The sequence below is a fragment of the Scyliorhinus canicula genome, chromosome 1, assembly GCF_902713615.1.
Source record: "Scyliorhinus canicula chromosome 1, sScyCan1.1, whole genome shotgun sequence".
Taxonomy (NCBI): domain Eukaryota; kingdom Metazoa; phylum Chordata; class Chondrichthyes; order Carcharhiniformes; family Scyliorhinidae; genus Scyliorhinus; species Scyliorhinus canicula.
The window spans coordinates 25,494,069-25,516,484 of record NC_052146.1 but is presented as its reverse complement, the minus strand read 5'-3'; the positions used below and the strand labels follow the sequence as shown (position 1 = coordinate 25,516,484).

The 22,416-nt window shown below is 46.6% G+C and overlaps 1 protein-coding gene across 3 annotated transcripts in view; it reads right to left on the bottom strand.

The window, feature by feature from the left end:
• Nucleotides 1-1,563: 1,563 nt before the first annotated feature.
• Nucleotides 1,564-22,416, bottom strand: part of inpp5jb (inositol polyphosphate-5-phosphatase Jb) — a 138,913-nt gene continuing 118,060 nt past the window's right edge. For 2 of the 3 annotated variants that reach the window (XM_038775214.1, XM_038775267.1), the window contains 6 exons: nucleotides 21,136-21,245; nucleotides 18,489-18,705; nucleotides 15,592-15,729; nucleotides 8,346-8,429; nucleotides 5,846-5,950; nucleotides 1,564-4,193 (listed from right to left, as the gene is read on the bottom strand). In XM_038775214.1, coding sequence (XP_038631142.1) covers nucleotides 3,564-4,193; nucleotides 5,846-5,950; nucleotides 8,346-8,429; nucleotides 15,592-15,729; nucleotides 18,489-18,705; nucleotides 21,136-21,245 — 1,284 coding nt within the window. In that variant the 3' untranslated portion in view covers nucleotides 1,564-3,563. The remainder of the gene's footprint in view (nucleotides 4,194-5,845; nucleotides 5,951-8,345; nucleotides 8,430-15,591; nucleotides 15,730-18,488; nucleotides 18,706-21,135; nucleotides 21,246-22,416) is intronic. The other variant, XM_038775342.1, reaches the window with a different exon arrangement.

The following is a 22,416-nucleotide window of genomic DNA, read 5'->3' as shown; positions in this document are numbered from 1 at the left end:
GATTGTGAGGGGGAGGATTGTGGTGAGGGGGGTGGTGGGGATGAGGGGGATTGTGGTGAGGGGGGTGTGATGAGGGGGATTGTGGTGAGGGGGGGGTGTGATGAGGGGGGTGGGATGAGGGGGGTGTGGTGAGGGGGATTGTGATGAGGGGGGTGGGATGAGTGGCACAGTGCTGGGTACTCACTCTGGCTGCCCCAAGTAGGTGATGCAGCTTCTTTCGGCACTGGTCGGCTGTCCTGACAATAAGCCCGACGGCACGGACGGCCTCGCCCACCTCCACCCACGAACGCGGCTGGTGTCCTGTGGCCGGGTGCGGGGTACAGGACCCCCCTCCTCTGCTCCACAGCATCCTGGAGGGTGTCCACTTCTCCCTCCCAAAATCTCAGCACTGCACGGCAGACAACCATCTTCCCTGCGACAGAAGTGTGTTGGGGGAGATCTCTTTTAAGGCTCCGCATATCGGTGCTTCCCGTGGCGCCTTGCTGGACCCTTGTGGGCCGTTGAATTGATGGACCTGGGGGCCCGTTGACGCCATCGTAAAACTCTACGGTCTTTACAACGGTGGGAACACTTAACCCCGTTATGGGAGAATCCAGCCCCTAGTCTATACCATAAATTCTTCATCTATACCCGAGTCCACGTTTTTGCTGATGAGTTCTCATCAAATAGGAGGACCGTTGGACCAACACTAATGTCCTTCATGAAGCTGTATCTACCAGCATCACAGCCCTGCTCCTACAGAGCCAACTCTACTTGATGGGCCATTGCATCCAGAAGCCTGGAAACCACGTCCCTCGGCAGAGGGCAGTTAAAAATCAATCACATTTCTCTGGATCTGGAGTCACATGTAGGCCAGATGGGGTAAGGACAGCGAATTTCCTTCATTAAAAGTATACTAGCAAACCAGATGGATTTTCATAATAATCCAGTAGTTTCACCGTCATCATTATGAATACTAGGCTTTTTAAAAATATCCAAATTAATTTTATTTAAATGTTTTTAGCAGCTGCTTAGGATTTCAACAGTCTCAATTACTAGTCCTGTAACATAACCATTATGCTACAGTACCAACACTAAAGAGTCCATGTCTTAGGAGTTGTCATCTATACTGAGGACTCGTCCTCTCTTATGAATCATCCTCATCTCTACTGAAGAGTTTGCATCTTGAATGATGAATGCTCATCCATACTGAAGAGCCTTGATCTATACTGAAGAGTCCAAGTCTACACTTAAGAGTCCTGGTGTTATTTTAAAGAGTCCTCTTGTCTCTTTTACAGTATCCTTGTCTCTACTGAATTGTCCACATCTTAAATGAAGAGTCTTCATCTATACTGAAGAGTCCCACCTTTACTAAAGAGTTCTCATCTACACTAACAGTCCATGATTATACTGAAGGGTTTACCGTATTATTTTCTGATAATAACTATCACCAATACTGAACTAACCTTACAGATGAATCATGGCCAACAGGGCTGGGTCGTAGAAGACATTCAATGTCTTTAGAATCATGCCAAATCCAGTTAATTCAGAAGAAGACTGATCACAGTGGAAGAGGAAGCAAAATAAGTTAAAATCTTTGATGAAGATATTTATGTAGTTTATACATACACCAGCATAATTTAGTTTTAATGCTTTTTTTCCACATTGAGTGAAGCCAGATGTTCACAGTTACTGCACTCCCACATCGGTACGAGATGGATTTCTACATTTATACTGGATAAATTGTTACCTATTAGCGGAGTTTTATCCAGGAACCCCCACTGTTCCCGAGAGTGTGCGGATCACCCAGCAGGTGAGACATCCCACCCTATACATTGGCTGCAGAAGTAACCCATCAGTGCAGGATGGAGAGAGCAGCGTGTCCTTGGGGAATGAAGAAGAAAGCTGGATACCCGTTAATGGAGAACAGCAATCTGCTTTGCTCCAGCGTCAATGGGAAAGAAAGGCTGGTGACAGGCTGGGTAAGCAACGTTCCCCACAATTACCCGAGTGCTTGTGGGCAGCCAAGAACCAGTCAATGTTCCAGAGGCCTGCACTCCTCATGTCCTTCCTGGTCAGGCAAGGAGTGAATGGATGGCATGCCCAGGAAGTAAAATACCTGGGATATGTTTTTTTTGCAGCAGAGAATGATGGCTTGTCCCACATTTCCTAAATTCCTGCTGCTCACATGTATGGCGGCACAGTGGTTAGCACTGCTCCCTCACAGCGCGCGTATGGAGTTTGCACTGTCTCCCCGTGTCTGCTTGGGTTTCCTCCCACAGTCCAAAGATTTGCAGGTTAGGTGGATTGGCCGTGCTAAATTGCCCCTTTGTGTCCAAGAATGTGTAGGTTAGGTGAGGTTATGGGTTACGGGGATAGAGCGGGCGAGTGAGCCTAGGTAGGGTGCTCTTTCAGAGGGTCAGTGAGGACTCTATGGGCTGAATGGCCTTCTGCACTGTAGGAATTCCATGATAATATAAAATGACACTCACTGTCACAGTAAAGTTCAGGCAATAATGAGAGATGGACAGTGACGATAAAAGATAAACATTGAGACAGATTGGAGGCAAATTTGTAATCTCACACTCCCAGCAAAAAGCCAAACTCGGAGTGGGCGGGGGGGTGAGGAATGGAGCTTAAAGGTATAGAATACAACGTTGTCTTATTGTCTTCCACCCATGTTGCTTGAGAGCGTGGCTGCCCCAGGAGGGAACACGATTTCAGAATTACCCCGTTATAGAACTAAAATGGTGCAAGGCAAATATAGAGAGACAAACATTGAAAAGAGACAGAGATAGAGAATGAATAAGGAAATACACAAACACACAGATAGAAAAGAAAACAGCACAAAGAGGGAATGACAGGAAGGCGACAGAAGAAAGAGAGAGATAAAGGCCAGGAAGGCGGCAGAAGAGAGAGATAAAGGCCAGGAAGGCGACAGAAGAAAGAGAGAGATAAAGGCCAGGAAGGCGGCAGAAGAGAGAGATAAAGGCCAGGAAGGCGACAGAAGGGAGAGATAAAGGCCAGGAAGGCGACAGAAGGGAGAGATAAAGGCCAGGAAGGCGACAGAAGAGAGAGATAAAGGCCAGGAAGGCGGCTGAAGAGAGAGATAAAGGCCAGGAAGGCGACAGAAGGGAGAGATAAAGGCCAGGAAGGTGACAGAAGGGAGAGATAAAGGCCAGGAAGGCGACAGAAGAGAGAGATAAAGGCCAGGAGCAGGTTTGTTGGCGTGTGCATGCACTGAATTCCAATCACTCACAATGGTATTATTTACAGTGCAAATGAGGTAACTAATTAAATAATTACATAATGATTCCATTCACACAGCAACTCCACAGGCTGTAAAAATCATTAGGCCTTTTGGAGAAGCTCATATCACATTAAAAATCAGGATAACCCTTCCAGGCTGATTGTCCCATACATCGTTCCACTATCAGTATCAATTACAGTCTGCAGTCTTTCTGTGCTTTGTTGACCTGTCACGGCAACAATAGACCTTTGATTTCTTGTTACTTTGCCTTCTCCAGCGATTGTACTCTTCACGCCATTGTTTCCCTCGGAATATATTATACTGCCCTGGCCTCCTATTGCCATGTTGGTGGTAGAGACTCGGACACCTGAACGTGGACACTTTGATGTGTCTTGCCAGTGGGGAGCTGATTTGCGACGGCTCCATGCTGAGGAGGCGATTGAAAGAGTTTCGGAGACAAATGTGGACTCTCACTTTGCTGCATGTCACGGGGTTGTACCCCGAGTTCCTGGGCCTGGCTACTAGGCCTCCCTATAGTGGCAGCTCCTGCATCAGGAATCTGATCTTTACCCCAGGTTGCTGGGTTTTTGAACGTAGACAGGGCTGAAGGTGAAAGTGTTCCTGTCAGGTTGCTTGCTGAGTTCTGGTTGTGTCCTGTCGTGGTTTTGCCTCCTGGCAGTTTGAGTTGTTTGGGGATTGACACCTGAGCTCCCCGAGGCGAGGGACTGCGGCTTTTGCTTTTGTGCTTGGAGCTGACAGTGAGGTTGAGACCCTGCAGGGATCTGGTTAATGGAGCGGCCGGGCTCTTACTCCGACTGCGGCTGAGTCTCTTCTTTGTTTTGCCCGGGCTGGGACTGCGGGATTTGGGTCGAATCAGCTTCAGGGTGCTCATCTCTTCTCCATCAGAGCTGGACTCGGAGCTGTCAGATTTGCTGGAGTCGGAACTTGTAGAGGGCAGAATTATCTAAGGGAAAAAGAGATTTACTTTGAATTTGTCAGCATTTAATCTTCACATGTTTGAGTAAAGCAGTGATAAACCTGGGTGTGTGTCTGACTGCCGCCTCATACCAAGGGACAATTGGGAATGAATCATTGGAGGGACAAAGCAGGAATGCCCATGTGACACCATCAACTTTGTTTAATGTTCCTCGTTTAAAATACAATTTTACTCTCAAAGGCGCACTGTGAGGGCAGCACGGTGGCGCAGTGGGTTAGCCCTGCTGCCTGACGGCGCCGAGGTCCCAGGTTCGATCCCGGCTCTGGTTCACTGTCCGTGTGGAGTTTGCACATTCTCCCCGTGTCTGCGTGGGTTTTGCCCCCACAACCCAAAGATGTGCAGCGTAGGTCAATTGGCCACATTAAATTGGAGAAAATGAATTGGGTATTCTAAAAAAAAATTTTATTTTTTTTTTAAAAGGCACACTGTGTGTGATCAGGGTAGTCAAATTCTGATTTACTGCCCTTTGCAAAACTTCACTGTTGTTACACTTGCGAATCAAAAGGTTCTGGATTTAAATCCCACTAGTTGAGGCTGACACTCGTGCAGGACTGAGGGAATGCTGCACTGTTACGGGAGACGCGTCTTGACTAAAACACAAAACAGATTCGCCTGACTGCTCTCTCAGGTTACATAAAAGATCCTGTGGCGCGATTTCAAAGAACAGCAGGGGAATCCTCCCCAGTGTCCTGACCAATGTTTATTCCCCAAATAACACCTAGGAACTGATGATCTGATTGTCGTCACATTGCTGTTTGAGGGGGGCATGCTGGGTAAAGATTGGTGGCTGCATTTGCTCCATTACAACAGTGACTCCACCTCGAAAGGGCTTCATTGTCTGGAATGCTCTTTGGGATGGCCTGAACTGATGAAAGGCCCAATATAATTGCAAGTCTTTCTTTGTGACGTTTGAGAAAGAAAATGACTCCAGGTAATTGTTACATTCCTTCAAATCCTTGTCTTGAGAGGCAGTGTTGGCCATTGCAAATTCCCTTCCCCATTCTCACAAGCCCCTGTCATTCATAATGTACCGCAGTGCAGATTTGTTTTTGGGAGACTAAGCTCTCGTCACCTAGGCCTTTTCAAAAGGGGAATGATCTTCCTGGTCTGTTCTCTCAGTTATACATTAGATACGAGTTGTTCTGGGAGCCGCGGGAGTCATTGACAAGGTTTACACATCGAGACTGGCCAATTGGTTGAGGTGTCAGAAAATTCTGGCGCCCAGAGTCAGGATCTTCAGGAGAGGATGGAAGAAAATTCAATTTTGCAAAACAGCTTTCCTCATCATTAGCAGGATGTGCCCAGGTTTCTGGTGATGATTTAAGCTATTTGCCACTACAGGCACAGAAAATCAAGGAAATGCTTGCATAACCCAAGAGGAAGTGGAATCGCCAAGCACATCGCCAATTCCAGTCTCTCTACACACAGACAAGGTTCTCACCAAATTGCCAGCTTAATTGCTAATAGACTGGCACTAGGCTTGGCATCTCATGATCTACCAAACCGGGGCACTACATACACGGTGATACCCAATTGTGAAGTACACCCTTGCAAACAAACACATGCAGCAGAGGTAGGTGGAATGCATTGAGAGCAGTTCTTGGGCTGCATCTTCTGACCTGGAAGGGCTCAGTCACTCCGACAATGGTGTTGGAATTGTTGCTGTAGTAGCACAGGATGTACTCCCCAGTGCCCTTGGGCACGGCTTCTTCATTGAACACGACCTGCAAAGACACGGAAGAAATTCCACAACAGATAATAGGGCGGAACTGTTACAGTGCAGCTTGCTACTGGCCTCTGCTGAATTTTCTCTCCATTCTCTCTTTCCCTGAAGAAGTGGACTCTGGCTGGGAGCCAGGCATCTTGCCTCACCTCACCAATCACCAGTCTGAGCAACGGGTTAACATCAGGTTATTCACCGAGCACTGAGGAGGGCATCACGGATGAACCTGATCCTAGCCCAACTCAATGGCCAAGTCTACAGGGGTCATTGCATAGCGTGGCTGAGTTTTCACCTCTTTTGGCAGAGGGTGATGGGAAACTGGTGCTGCCAGGCCCTGGGTTGACTTTAATCACTCAAGATATTTAAAGAAGGAGACTTTTCACTTTCATTTAGGAATGAACTTGGATATCTCTAACATGTCAGTGTTTGAATGTACCATGTGGACTGGGATGGAGCAACACAGAGCAAGAGAATAGTGAGCTGGCAGACCTCAGGGTAAGCAGAATGATACCTGGACTCCAAAGGTTAAGTTATTGAGGAGAGTTTACACACTTTAGGGCTGTAATCCCTGGAGTTTAGAAGGCTACAGGTTATTTGGTCAACGTTTTCAAGATTTTAAGAGGAACAGAGAGCACCGATAGAGAGAAACTATTTTTACTGGGCAGGAAGTCCTGGACGAGGCAGCATGGACTAAAATATTGAACCAGATCTTTCGGGGGTGAAATCAGAAACATTTCTGCACATTAAAGGAGGTAGGATTTGAACTCTCTTCCACAAAAGGCAATTGATGTTAGATCAATTGTTGGTTTTAAACCTGAGATTGATCAGATTTTTGTTAATTGAGGTTATTAAGGAATGTGGGGAAAAGGCAGATACTTGGGGTTAGGCTGCAGATTAGTCATGACCTCATTGGAACAGACTTGAGGGAGCATAAGAAATAAGGGTAGGCCATTTAGCCATCATGCCTGCTCTGTCATTCAGTCAGATCACACTAATCCATTTTCCTGCCTGTCCCTAGGGGCTGGATTAGCACACTCAGGGCTGGTTTAGCACAGTGGGCTAAATAGCTGGCTTTTAAAGCTGACCAAGGCAGGCCAGCAGCACGGTTCAATTCCCGTACCAGCCTCCCCGAACAGGCGCTGGAATGTGGCGACTAGGGGCTTTTCACAGTAACTTCATTTGAAGCCTACTTGTGACAATAAGCGATTTTCATTTTCATGTCTCCCCACATCCCTGGAGACCCTTGTCAATCAAAAATCTAACACAGTCTTGAATATATTCAGGCCAAACTGCTCATTGTGGAAGAGAATCCTAAAATCTAATGTCACTCAGGAGAAATTCCTCTTCATTTCCATCTTAAATGAGAGACCCCTCACTTCTAAACTGTGCCCCCTAATTCTAGACTCCCCATGACAGGAAACATACTCTTAACAGCTACCCGGTCAAACCCCCTCAGAACCTTAAATGTTTCATTAAGAGGGACTAAATTGTCTAATTGTGTTCATATGTTCTAACTGTTATTGTGACAATTGACACCATTGTCACTAGAGGGGGAACATCTGCCTGGATTCCTGTTCTTGACCACTGAAACTCACATCCGACTAGTACAGAGCAGTGGGCACTTCAAGAGCACAGCATGACCAAAGAGAAGCGATGGGTTATATGTTGGATTAAGTGGGTTGTTCACAGTGATAATTGCTCTTATGCTTTTTGTAACCATAACTTTAATAAATGATTAAAATACTGAAATAGCTGCGACCTAGAAATTAAAGCTGGAGGCACCCAAATCAACGTGTTAGTGCCCAACAAAGTGAGGAAACTCAGGTGTAGCGCACTTTGGATTTTTGCACTGTCCCAAGGGCCTCATTGGAAAACAGCTACAAAACTGCAAAGTTAATGTCAGATTATTTTGTGCAGTGCAATTTTGTGCAATGAGTTCATACCAATTTCAATCGGATGTGATTGTCCAAACTGATTTCGGTAAGAGCCATCAGAGTGGAAGCTTGCATCTAAACACAATTTAAAACGTGGAAGCAGGCCATTTATTCAAACCATTCCTCCCGGTGTATCTTCCATGTGAGCAAATACTCCGAATTGTATATACCCACGTTGTTCCTATATTTCTCTTATCCTTAATCCAATGTAATCTTGAATGTTGACACGGTTTCATCCTTGACCACTAATCCTTTGAAACAAATTCACATTTCACAACTCTTCAATCACAAAGTCACACCTGCCGAAGCAATCTGGCTTTTGAACTGGGAATAGAACCCGTAAGACAGAAGAGACGTTTCGGTCTAACCATCACATCACACCTCACCACCCCGTCCACCATCCCAGAGCACAATAAGTTTGCTTCCAGTGTTGCCGGGGAACAGTTATGTGGCAGTAATTACCTGATAGCACTGCTTCATAGCATCAGCTTCATCATGCTTTGCCCAGACATATGTCACGTAGTCCTTGTGATGTCTAAAGCCAACCTGCAGGCATGGATAGGAAAGAAAAGCAAAAGGTGTCTGTCGGATTTTTTTTGTTTGAAGCTATTACTCTATTTTCCCTTCAGTTGCCCTTGGCTCAATGTTTAATTTGACCCAGGGCAGGGCCTGCACTCCTGCCCCACAATTTCCTGCAGGAATAGTAATTAACATTTATCACCGTGAAATTAATTATATTCATTTTTTATGGCTTGTGTCAGAAATAACCTTGGATTTCAAAAGAGTTATACATTTTTTTTAAACTGTCTAACTGGCAGTAAAATGGTAGTTGCTGGCAATTTATTAGAGGAAGCTACGGGGGAGTTAGGCCTATTGGAAAACTGAAGCTGTTTTGAGTCTCTGAACGGCATTCCTACCTTCCATTCCTGTTTACACGGCAAGGGAGGCAAAGAAAAAACATTTTCCAGTGTGTCTAATGTATTTTTAATGCAGATCACCTCCGTATTTTAATATTGAAATCCACGGCTCAGTTACCTTAGCCACAGCCCAGGCAATGTTGTACAGGTCAGTGAGTCAGAAAGCTTATTGTAACCTTCACAAGAAGGATAACGCCATAAGATGGTGTTTATATTCCCTCTAGCACAATAACATTTGTCCAGAACTGCCTACAGCACATCAACTCTCTCAATGGGTATCGGTGCCATAGCAACAGGGCCATTTCCTCATGCGGAGCTCAACTACTAATGTCAGGGCATCTGTGTGAGACGTGCAAGTTAAACGTACCAACTTACACATCATCAGATTGCAGAGAAATTGGATCAATCTCTCCTCCATCCAGGATCAACTGGTCTCTAATCAAAATAATGTGGCCTGTCACAATGTGTATAAAGCAAAATGTTTTGATGTATTCGCTCTCAGGATGTCATGAGTTGGAATTCATTGCCCATCCCCAGTGACTCTGAAAAAGTGGAGCTGGGCCTTATACTCAACCACTGCACTGCACCGCACTGCACAGGGGCTGGTTTAGCTCACAGGGGCTGGTTTAGCTCACTCAGCTAAATCGCTGGCTTTTAAAGCAGACCAAGCAGGCCAGCAGCACGGTTCGATTCCCGTACCAGCCTCCCCGGACAGGCGCCGGATTGTGGCGACTAGGGGCTTTTCACAGTAACTGCATTGAAGCCTACTCGTGACAATAAGCGATTTTCATTTTTTCATTTGATACAACTGAATGGCTTGTTAGGCTTCTTCAGAGGGTACTTAAGGGTCAAGCACAGTGGTGTGGAACTAGAGGCACATATAGAATGGCAGGTCTCAAAATGGCATGATTTGAGAAACTGACTATTCCCATGCTCGATCTACACTCATGTAAGATTTTGGATTTTAGAAACATGGGGTACCTTTGTTGTAAAATGACAGATATGTAAAATGTCAATGATTCTTGTGTTATTCCTTGTGTCTGAATAAAGCTCGTAGCCTTACAGTTGAAGTAGATGCTTTATTGTGTGAGTTTGTTCTCTCTCCAGACTTAGACTATGTTACATCTGAGCTGCCTGTCTGTGTCCTGCTCACCAACTGCCGTTCCTGTGAAGAGTGCCACTTGACTTCCTGTTTTGTCTATTATATACATCTCTGGTACTCCCTCTAGTGGTTACTTAGTTGTGATATATTTACATTAACCCCTTGTGTATATACAGTGATGCATATCACTACATCCCCCCTTTTCTTTTTTACATATTTTCTGTACGTTGTTAAAGAAAATTGTATAAAACATGTAGATAAATGATTATATGTACAAGATGTGATGATATTGATGACTATACAAAGCCAATTAATATTTATGAATCCAATCTTAATTAAAAAAATTATGAGTCTAAACTTTATGAATTTAATCGGTGGAGTTTTTTTTCTTCTGTTGTTGACGTGGTGATGTTGATATTGTATTTCCTTTGTGAATGTCGTCAGTGTTCTTGTTTTTAAGTAACCAACAAGTCATCACGACATGTTCAAATGGTCAAACCACTGATGCTGACTGATGCGGACTTTTTTCTGTGCTTGTGGCATCGCTTTAGTGTGTCATCTGCCTTGAAAGCTGGTGTGCTTGTTTGTTCTGGAGTAAATGTGAATTTGAGAGATTCATTGTCATGCCATGGTATGTTTGTACTCTTGTCATTGTTTTGGAGTGTGCTGTTGTATTGTCCTTCATGTGCAGAGTTGTACCATTTTGTACAAGTCGTAGTTTCATTGTTGTTGTTTCTGTCATTTCCGTCTTTGTTGTTTTCGTTGTCGTTCTTGTTGTTTTTCTCGTGCATGTTGTTTCTGTTTTCATTGTTCTTCTTGTTTTATCATGCTTGTTGTTGCTGTTGTTGTCTTTGTTATGCTGATTTTGTTGTTGTCCTTGTAGTTTTTGTTGTTGCGCTTGTAGTTATTGTTGTTGTTCTTGTTGTGCTTCTTGTTGTTTTTGTTATTGCTGTTGTTGTTCTTGTTGCCGTTGTGCTTCTTGTTGTTTTTGTTGTTCTTGTTGCGCTTAATGACTGTTCCGTGTGGATAATTTGAGTCAGTGTCCTTTGTGGTATCTAATGTTTCATTGAGCGTTTCTTCTTGAGGATTGTGAGAATGATCGGATGTTGCATTGATCCTGATGACATCAGTCATTTGTGGTGGATTTGATTCTGCTTCTTCGCTTCCTTGGTGCTCCGCTTCTGGAGTCATTTCTGGTTGATCTGCTTCATCTCAGTCGTTTTGCACTGAGTGCTGAATTTGGGTGTATTTGAGTGCTATAGTGAGAGTTTGGTGACTGAGGGATATTAAGCGTTCATTTTTATCTAAAGTCTTGTCTTTCTTTTATTTAGTTAATTAACTTAAAAGTTGCTGTTTGTGTTTAGAAGAAGGTGAATTTTTAATCAGCTTTAAACAAAGGTTCTACTTGCAGCTGGAGCTTGTTAATTAGTTAATTGGATTAGGCCAGTTTTCAGAGGCTTCAGAGGTTTATCACACAGTATAAAGGTGAGGCAGCTTACAATGCTGACTTTGTTTGCACTGAGTGCTGAATGTGGGTGCATTTGAGTGCTATAGTGAGAGTTTGGGGACTGAGTTAGGTGAGGAGGGAGCAAGGCGCTCCTTTCATTTTGTTTCCTACATTTCCTCAAAGAGCATGAAGAGAGCCAAGGGTTTACAGAGAGTGCAGCTGACTGGGTGCAGAGTCGGAGGGCGGAGGTCCACAGGGCAGCTACATTCTGTAAAGTAAGAGGGGATGGAGGCTAGGGCAGTTGCATGCTCCTCCTGTAGGATGTGGGTGGCTAGGGCTACCACCGGTGTCCCCGCTGACTACACCTGCAGGAAGTGCACCCAACTCCAGCTCCTCAGAGAACACGCGAGGGAACTGGAGCTGGAGCTGGATGAACTTCGGATGCTCCAGGAGGTAGAGGGAGTAAGAGGGAAGAGTTACAGGAAAGTAGCAACACCCAAGGTACAGGACAAGAGTAGCTGGGTTATAGTCAGGGGAAGGAAAACAAAAGGGCAGACAGTGCAGGGATCCCTCGTGGCCATTCCCCTTCAAAACAAGTATACCATTTTGGATGCTGTTGGGTTGGGGGGGGGGGGGGGGGATGACCTACATGGGGAAGGCCTTAGCAGTCAGGTCTCTGGCACTGAGTCTGGCTCTGTGGCTCAGAAGGGAAGGGGGGAGAATAGAAAAGCAATAGTGATAGGAGACTCAATGGTTAGGGGAACAGACAGGAGATACCGTGGTCGCGAGCGAGACTCCCGGAAGGTATGTTGCCTCCCGGGTGCCAGGGCCAGGGATGTCGCGGATCGAGTCTACAGGATTCTTCAGGTGGAGGGGGAGCAACCAGAAGTTGTGGTGCACATGGGCACCAACGACGTAGCTAAAGGGAATGAGGATCTAAAAAGTGATTTTAGGGAGTTAGAATGGAAGCTAACAAGCAGGACAAGCAGAGTAGTGTCTCAGGATTGCTACCGGTGCCGCGTGCAAGTGAGGCAAGGAACAGAGAGCGAGTGCATCTGAACATGTGGCTACAGGGCTGGTGCAGGAGGGAAGGCTTCAGATATGTGGATCATTGGGATATCTTCTGGGGAAGGTGGGACCTGTACATGAAGGACAGATTGCACCTAAACTGGAGGGGCACCTGGGTGGGAGGTTTGCTTGAGCTCTTTGGGAGGGTTTAAACTAGTTTGGCAGAGGGATGGGAACCAGAGCTATGGATCAGAGGATAGGGTAGCTGTTGAATGGGTAGAAATAGTATGCAGCAAGTCTGTGAGGAAGGATGGACAGTTGATAGGGCAAAGTTGCACTCAGTGGAATGGGTTAAAATGCATCTGTTTCAATGCAAGGAGTGTCAGGAATTTTTTTTGATTTAAATTTAGATTACCCAATTCATTTTTTCCAATTAAGGGGCAATTTAGCGTGGCCAATCCACCTAACCTGCAATCCTTTGGGCTGTGGAAGTGAAACCCACGCAAACACGGGGAGAATGTGCAAACTCCACACAGGCAGTGACCCAGAGCCGGGATTGAACCTGGCACCTCGGTGCCGTGAGGCAGCAATGCTAACCACTGCACCACCGTGCTGCCTTGGATGACAAGAGATGTGGAGCTTCTAGTCAAGAGGAAGAAGGAAACTTACGCAAGGTTGAGGAAGCAAGGATTTGGCACGGCTCTAGAGGGTTACAAGGTAGCCGGGAAGGAACTCAAGAACGGACTGAGGAGAGCTAGAAGGTGGCATGAAAAAGCCCTGGTTGGAAGGATTAGGGAAAACCCCAAGGCGTTCTACAGTTATGTGAGAAATAAGAGGATGATCAGAGTGAGAGTAGGGCCGATCAGGGACAGTGGAGGGAACTCGTGCCTAGAGTCTGTGGAAGTAGGGGAGGCCCTAAATGAATATGTTGCTTCAGTATTCACTAGAGAGAGGGGCCTTGTTGCTCATAAGAACAGTGCGAACCAGGTTAATAGACTCGAACAGGTTGAAGGAAGGATGTGCTGGAAATTTTGAAAAGCATCAGAATAGATAAGTCCCCTGGGCCTGACGGGATATACCCAAGGTTACTACGTAAAGCGAGGGAGGAGATTTCTGCGCCGTTGCCGATGATCTTTGCCTCCTCACTCGCCACTGGAGTAATGCCGGATGATTGGAGGGAGGCGAATGTTGTTCCCCTGTTCAAGAAAGGGAATAGGGAAATCCCTGGGAATTACAGACCCATCAGTCTTAGCTCTGTGGTGAGCAAAATAATGGAAAGGATTCTGTGAGATATGATTTATGATCATTTAGAAAAACATAGTTTGATTAAAGATAGTCAGCATGGCTTTGTGAGGGGCAGGTCATGCCTCATAAGTCTCATTGAATTCTTTGAGGATGTGACGAGACACATTGATGAAGGTCGGGCAGTGGATGTGGTGTATATGGATTTCAATAAGGCATTTGATAAGGTTCCCCCATGGTAGGCTCATTCAGAAAGTTAGGGGGCATGGGATACAGGGAAATTTGGCTGTCCAGATACAGAATTGGCTGGCCGAAAGAAGGCAGCGAGTTGTAGTGGATGGAAAGTATTCCGCCTGGAGGTCGGTGACCAGTGGTGTCCGCAAGGATCTGTTCTGGGACAGAACCAGTGTTTGTGGTTTTTATAAATGACTTGGATGAGGAAGTGGAAGGTGGGTTAGTAAGTTTGCCGATGACACAAAGGTTGGTGGAGTTGTAGATAGTGTTGAGGGTTGTTGCAGGTTACAACAGGACATTGACAGGATGCAGAGCTGGGCTGAGAAGTGGCAGATAGAGTTCAACCTTGATAAATGTGAAGTGATTCATTTTGGAAGGTCGAATTTGAATGCTGAATACAGGGTTAAAGGCAGGATTCATGGAAGTGTGGAGGAACAGAGGGATCTTGGGGTCATAGATCCCTCAAAGTTGCCACCCAGGTTGATAGTGTTGTTAAGAAAGCGTATGGTGTGTTGGCTTTCATTAACAGGGGGATTGAGTTTAAGAGCCGCGAGGTTTTGCTGCAGCTTTATAAAACCCTAGTTAGACCACACTTGGAATATTGTGTCCAGTTCTGGTCGCCTCATTATAGGAAGGATGTGGATACTTTGGAGAGGGTACAGAGGAGATTTACCAGGATGCTGTCTGGATTGGAGTGCATGTCTTATGAAGAAAGGTTGAGGGAGCTAGGGCTTTTCTCACTAGAACGAAGAAATATGTTAAGACACCATTTTAATTTAGATTTCGGCGTTTTTTTCTTGGTGAAAAGTTAATGTTATTTTTTCCTTTCGATCTGCACTTTTCAATCGCGATTTCCAACGTTGAACCTTTCAGTTCTGATAATGATTGTTTGAGTTTCGTATCACTCATTCCCTGTGCAATTTGGTCTCTGAGCATTGAATGCCTTAAAGTAGCATTGTTACTGGTGTTACAGTGATCTTCAAGTTTTTTGAGTATTACTTCGAATTTGGTGTTGTCTTCACCTTTCAAGTATTTAAAGCCGTTATAGATTTCTCTAGCTTCATGTCCTGCTAGGAGCAGTGCTATTTTCATTTCTTCCGAGGCCGTTCTCAAATCATTAGCTATTATGTATATTTCGAACATTTGTTTAAAACTTTTCCATCGATGACTTAAATTACCAGTTGTTTTCAGCTGCGGTGGAGTTCCAATGAGTTTCATTGAATCAGCAAAGTCACCCCACGTTGAATGTCCGGTACAAGTTTTCTTGTCATTGCGATCTTTCTGTGTCTGCATCTTGTGTAATCTTCTAGTAAGCGTTCTGAAATCTCCTGGTACCATGTGTTATTCCTTGTGTCTGAATAAAGCTCGTAGTCTTGGAGTTGAAGTAGATGCTTTATTGTGTGAGTTCATTCTCTCTCCAGCGCATATACTATGTTACATCTCAGCTGCCTGTCTGTGTCATGCTCACCAGCCGCTGTTCCTGTGAAGAGTGCCGCTTGGCTTCCTGTTTTGTTTATTGTATGCATCTCTGGTGCTCCCTCTAGTGGTTACTTAGTTGTGGTGTATTTACATTAACCCCTTGTGTATATACAGTGATGCATATCACTACAATTCTGTGTTGCTATCTTTCCTCTCATCCATGAAAATACAGGAAGCCTTGTGGACATGAATGTCTTCGAGTTACAACATTCACGCTCCGGCCTATTGTTGACTTTTGATTTCTGGACATGCTGCAGAATTGGGCAGTAAAAAGCTTACCCTGTACAAACCAAGCCAATCCCACGAGCTCTTGGCGAAGGAGCTTGCCATCCTGTACCTAACCACGGCGTCTGACGGTTTGTTCCATTCATCATCCACTTGGAGCTGAATCAAAGGAGTCTGCATTTTATGGGAAAACTACAGAAACAAATTTAAAAAAAGAAAAACAGACCCTTGAGTGAAATAAAAATTTCCATATATGCTATTAATTGATATATTAATTAATCCACTCCTCAATCTGCACAAAGAAGACTGAGGGTGTGATTGTCTGGATAGATTTCTAAGTGTGGTCGCGAGTGGAACTGTTGCAAGCTTCCCGGCGTTCGGCCCAGTAAGGTTGGGAATGCTATTCAACGTTAACTGGTCCACTTACCGAGGCCCCACGGGCTTCATGTCACAAACAAAGGCTCAACAGCCGATTCACTGGGACCGCTCACTCCAGTCCCCCGCTAACAAGGTCGAGAAGCACTTAAACAGCGGCAGCCAGTACGAGGTGGCCCCCTCCCCTGATTCCCATAAGACCACCTTGGAGGAGAGCTCCGAGGGTGCCACAATCGATGCGTCACAGCTGTCATCCCCACCCTCCACCAGTGCAGAGGCACACACCTCGGTGGGCAATGTCAGGGGACAGGTTTCTGGGGCACAATCTGGCGAGGACCACAGTCCCTGATGTACATCAGGTGGAGGCAGGAATACCCAGGCAACTGCTGGACCCTAGGTCCCAGCTGGATCCCAGCCAGATGCAGCCCCAGAGGATGCCTGCCAGGGGCATGTGCCTACGGAACATGCTATCTCTGATCTGATGGAGGCGTTAGGGAGCATCCGGGTCTTTCGGAGGGAAATTTAATTGCCGATTGGAGGAGTCCCAGAGGCTAGGGGCGCTGGAGATGTTGCCGCCAATGTGTGGCACCAAGGTCAACACTGCTAGGGTGGCAACCGCAATGGAGAACCTGGTGAACGAGGTCAGCAACATTAGTGGAGGTGCCCAAGGCGGGCTGGTTTAGCTCACTGGGCTAAATCGCTGGCTTTTAAAGCAGACCAAGCAGGCCAGCAGCACTGTTCGACTCCCGTACCAGCCTCCCCGGACAGGTGCCAAGATGTTGCGACTAGGGGCTTTTCACAGTAACTTCATTGAAGCCTACTCGTGACAATAAGCGATTTTCATTTTCCGTCAATGATGGCCATGGCTGAGGGTCTCGGCAGAATGTCCACCTCGTTGGGGGACATTACCCAATACCAGGCTGACCTTGATGAAGCATTGAGGGACCTGTCCCGGTCTCAGATGGGAATGGCCGAGGCGCTGCGGAGCTTGTTCCATACGCAGGTGGGCACAGCCGAGGCAGAGCATGGCTCAATCCTCGAGGAGCATCACTGAGGGCGTTGCCACCATGTGTAGACAATGGGGAGCTGCCAGGGCTGGCAGAGCCAGGTGACGCATGGGCTCCACCATCCCAAGGTGAACCTCAGGGCCCTATGGGACCGAGCAGAAGGAGGGGTACAGGATTGCAACCCGGACGCTTCCTATGGACTGGCGATGGTGGCCAATGCTGCCCAAGTTCCACCCCTCTGATGAGGCTGCATCTCAATCAGGGTGACACGGTTGTGCATGCACCACCGTCAATTACGCCGGGACCCTCCAGCCCCAGAGGATGCCTGCCTGGGGCAGCAAAGGCCTTGTGATGGGGTGAGCAGCAGGCTGCCACCATCTGTGATGTCCTGGTGATACACAGGTAGAGCAAGGAAGGCCAAGCACGTTGAGGATCACTGAGAGGAGACGGGGGAAAGGGAGAAGAGAGAAGAGAAGATGGGGAGGGGTGGGGGAGAAGGTGGGGGATACTGGGGCAGCACCCCCAGTAACAGTAAACAGGTGGGGAACAATAAAATACCCTCGCCGCAACCAGTATGACCTCTCTGGCACACTCTTCGCACACTCGGCCGTGGACATGTGGCCGGGGCTGGGGCCCATCCCCAGGGTGTTCTGATGTTGACTGTTGTGTGTGTGGTGTTGTCTCCTGCAGTGTTCAAGCACACTATCCATGCACCAATGTGTGATTGGGATGCTCGGCAATGAGCCCCACATTCTACATGGCCCGCATACCCATGGGGATGCACTTGGGATGTGTGAAATGCTGAGTTAACCACAAGTGCCAATTCCCTATTAACAACAGTCTTTAGCCGCACAGCCAGGGGCCTCCATGGTCAACAGGAGTTATGAGTGGTCGGTGGGCAAACAGACAGGGACAAGGGTTGCGCTTAGAATGGGAACACACGGTCCACGGGTTGACATGGAGGACCCATGCATGGTCGGCCCCTCCCACAAAACCCTGAGACTCCCTGCCCCCATAGCGGCCCACCTCCAACTGGGGCTGCACCCCCAGGCATGTCCCCTCCCCCGACAACAGGACAAGCATGCCCAATGCCCCTGGGCCCATTGCCTGTGAGCGAAGATGGTAGCTCACCTCCTCGGGGCTCCCCGACAGCCCTTCCGCCAGGTTCACGTTTTTCAAAAAGAGTACTAATCAGTGCCAGCGTGACCACTTGCTGGGAGGCCACTGGATGGTGGGAGTCCGTTGGATATGGGGTGGCTCCTGGTAATTGTATGGACATAGGGTTTAAGTGGTGATAATTGGTTTCTCACCACGCTGTGACAGGATCCGGAGTTTGCCTCTGGGAGTGGGCCGATTGCATCGCAAACGGTTTGGCGCCCGGCACAGTTCTCGGTTTGGTCTCTGCGTCCAGCCTCACTGCGCTGTCGCTCGAGCGAAACGAGGTCAGAGAATCACACCTAGACAGCAAAACTATTCGACACACAGTCGTTACATTGCAATCCTCTGCTCCCACACTGTGCAGATGTGGCTTTTCTTATTTTCTGCTATTTAGGGCTGTTATTGACCCACCTTCAGGGAGAAGATGGCCGTGACAGGTTTGTGGTCGCTGATGAGGTACTCCATGTGACTACGATAAACATGCTGGAGCACTTCAATGTGGCGGTTTTTGTTGTCCAGGGATTCGCTCCTCGCCAATAACGTGGTATCCACTGAAAGGTCGTAGCAGTCGGACATTTTCACCCTCCAGAGTATCCGATCTGTCCAAGCAGGTTTGCGTTTCTTAGAACTAGGAAACATTGGATAATTGGTTCAGCGTGTACTTTCAAATAAAAAAAAACACATTAGCCAGTCTTTGTTCTGAAAATCATGATGAGGTCAGCATCACTTGCTGTTAGTTATGCTCAGATCAGATGGCAACTTCCAGCCAACAAATGTTCACAGTTAAACACAAGAATTCTGAATTTATCGTCCGAGATATTGCCCCTTCACAAGCTGCACAAAACCAACATCCTTGCCACCTGACCCCGTCTCCCCCATTCAAATATTTTGACTGTTCTGAGGTTACTATACTTACATGGTGGATATAGGCTAAACTCACCATGAAAGGTTAGGACTTGTCCTTTACAGTCTAAAGATGTTTTAAGTCGTGTGGCTTAATTACTGTCAAACACAATCTCTAACGCTGAAAATTAAAATTTAGATGTGTGGAGTCCCATTTCTTCAGCTTTTAATTATTTGTTGTGTTATGAAGGGAGTAAACCAGCACATACTCAGCGACAGGCAGCCATGACTGAACTAACTTTATTGACACCTCCCTGAAAGAGGGGGCAGCAGAGAGGGTAATACAGCAAAGTGCTCAGATTTTGCAATGAACTGCAATGTTGCTGGGGATTTGATTAAAAAGTTTAAATATATTTCATTTATATTGTTCTTGCTGTCTCTCATCTCTCCCTGTCCAATTATCCTTTCCCTCTCTTTATTTCACTTTCTGTATGCAGATAACTTCCTGCTGTATATCACGGACCCGGGTTCTTGCTGTATATCATGGACCCGGGTTCTTTGGTGAGGGACATAATGGGATTGCTAGGTAAATTTGGGGAACTTTCGGGGTATAAATTGAATTTCGGGAAGAGTGAGTGTTTTGTCATGGCTTCTCCGGGTGGAGGGGCAGGAGTGGAAGAGTTGCCATTTTGGGCGGGAACAACTCACTTTAGGTACTTGGGGATGCAGGTAGCGCAGGATTGGGTGTGACTCCGTAAGTTAAATTTCACGAAGATGAAGGAAGATCTGGGAAGGTGGTATAGTCTCCCTTTGACGTTGGCTGGCCGGGTGCAGGCAGTCAAAATGAATATTTTGCCACGGGTTTTGTTTCTGTTCCGGTGTCTGCCGGTTGTTTTGCCAAAGGCATTTTGTCGAGGGGTAGATGGGCTGGTCTCGTCGTTGTATGGGCAGGGAAGGTGGCGAAGATAAGGAAGGTGGTGCTCCAAAGGGGTCAGCAGTCGGGGAGCTTGGCTCTTCCGAATTTGTTGCACTATTACTGGGCGGCGAATGCGGAGAAGGGAAGGGACTGGAGGAAGGAGTCAAAAGCTTTGTAGGTGCGGATGGAGACAGGGTCTTGTAAGGGATCGGGCTGTGGGCGCTGGCAATGACCCAGCTACCGCTAGCCCTAGGGAAGTATTCCAGGAATCCGATAGCGGAAGCCACACTGAGGATCTGGGGGCAACCTCAACAGCTTAAGACAGGGTCAAGGATGATGCCGATAAGAGGGAATCATGGGTTTGAGTCAGGGAGGATTGATGCGAGGTTCCGGGGATGGGAGGAGAAAGGAGTAAATGAGATGAAGGATCTGTGAGATGAAGTGATAGTGTGAGCTTGCATCACCCTATAACAGTGCATGGACTCTCCCACATGCCACACCAAGGTGTTATCAGAGTGGTACAGCGGCGCCTTCCTGAAATCCATTCAATGCTTGGGTCCTCTCCAGGCACTTACCTCTATCGAGTCCGGCAGAGCCACACAGGTAGGATTCCTGTCCAACATACAGTAATGCAAAGTGCACCATGTTGGGAGGCAGGACGTGAAAGTGGAGCAAGAAAATTATTTTTTTTGATCCAAAAATCTTAGCCTTACACATCTTCACATACCTACCTGGTCTCATCAGTCTCTACGACAGGCTACTGAACTGGACACCCTTCGTCAATGCAAAGGAAATGGGAAAACACATTAACAGCTTCCTACACTGGATCAGTTCCTGAGCGGCAGGCCAGGCTCGATGGTAAGAAAGATCTGGCCTAGCCTGTCTGAAACTCGATCTTCCAGTGAAAGGAACTGTCCACAAGTGTGGCTGGCATTGTCCTGGACTAAATGCAGAGGGACGCACCAACTTTGGGGCAGTCCCACAAATGTTCAGCGGGGAAAAGCCTCATGCCCTCATCACCTCAGTGATTTTTTTCACCACGACCTTCTGACCAACATTGAGAATGCAAAGAGAAAAATATCTTTCAAATATAGATTCTGATCACTTCCCATCAAAACGGAGGCAACAAACTGTGAATTCCTTTTGAAATGTACCAGATAATTCAGATTAAGTTCCTTTTCCAGTGGGTGTATAAAATGTATTTGTCTATGTTTATACATAATAGTCATACAGTTTACTGAGTGTTCCCTGTTGTACACAGAGCAAGCGGAGAGATCCCAGAGGCTGAAGCTGCATTACCTGGTGTCAAACGTGTTGGTGCCCACATCATACTTGTACGTTGGCCTGAAGTTGAGAGGACCTTCCTGAAATCCATTCAGTGCTGGCTCAATCGCCTTTGCAATGTTCAACTGTCAAGAGAACAAAACAGTTCAGAAACAGGGCACACAAATTAACTTGGCATCGACTGATAATGGCAGCGGTCTCACTGTGAGTCAAACATTTATGGCTTCCAACATTTGGGCGCATAACCTAGGGTAACACTTCAACGCAGTGGTGACAGTGCTCCACTGCCAGCAATGCTGAACTTTCAAATGAGACATTAAACCAAGGCCCCACTCACCTCACTGCAGCCCTTTGTCAACACCTGAAAAATAACTGGCGATTCTGCCGGTGCTCTGGCCAACATTGACCTTTCAAGTGGCATTATCAAAGGCAGATAATCTGATTATTGTTGTTTCTGCAATTTATAAATGAAAAGGATAAGGTGATCGTGTTGGATGAAGCTGGAAGAAGGAGGGTGTTGAACAGTTATAATAATCTTAATTGGTGTCACAAGTAGGTTTACATTAACACTGCAATGAAGTTACTGTGAAAATCCCCTAGTCGCCACATTCTGGCGCCTGTTCAGGTACACAGAGGGGGAATTCAGAATGTCCAATTCACCTAACAAGCACATCTTTCAGGATTTGTTGGAGGAACCAGGAAACCCACACAGACACGGGCAGAACATGCAGAATGCGTACAGTGACCCAAGCCAGAATCTAATCGTTGTCCCTGGCGTTGTGAAGCAACAGTGCTAACCACTGTACAACCGTGCCACCCAAAATAGCTCTTTTCTTTGCTGAAGACTGAATGTAATCTATGTAAATTAACAAACACATCTCTACATTACAACGTGCCTACACTTCAAAACCACTTCATTGTGAATTGTTTATACATATGTTTTGCCAGAGCCTGATGCAAAAGGTGTCTAATGTGTGAAAGTAAGTTCTTTCTTCATTACTGACCATTTTATAATGATTGTGATGAGAGAGTTTGGACTGAGGTTTACTTAATTCATTTATGGGATGCGGTTAGGCCAGCATCTATTGCCCATCCCTAGTTGCCCTTCAGAAGGTGGTGATGAGTTGCCTTCTTGAACCGCTGCAGTCCCTGAGGTGTAGGTACACCACAGTGCTGTTAGGGAAGGAGCTCCAGGATTTTGCCCGAGCGTTAGTGAAGGAACGGCGATATATTTTCAAGTCAGGATGGTGGGTGACTTGGAGGGAACCTCCAGGTGGTGGTGTTCCCTGGTATCTG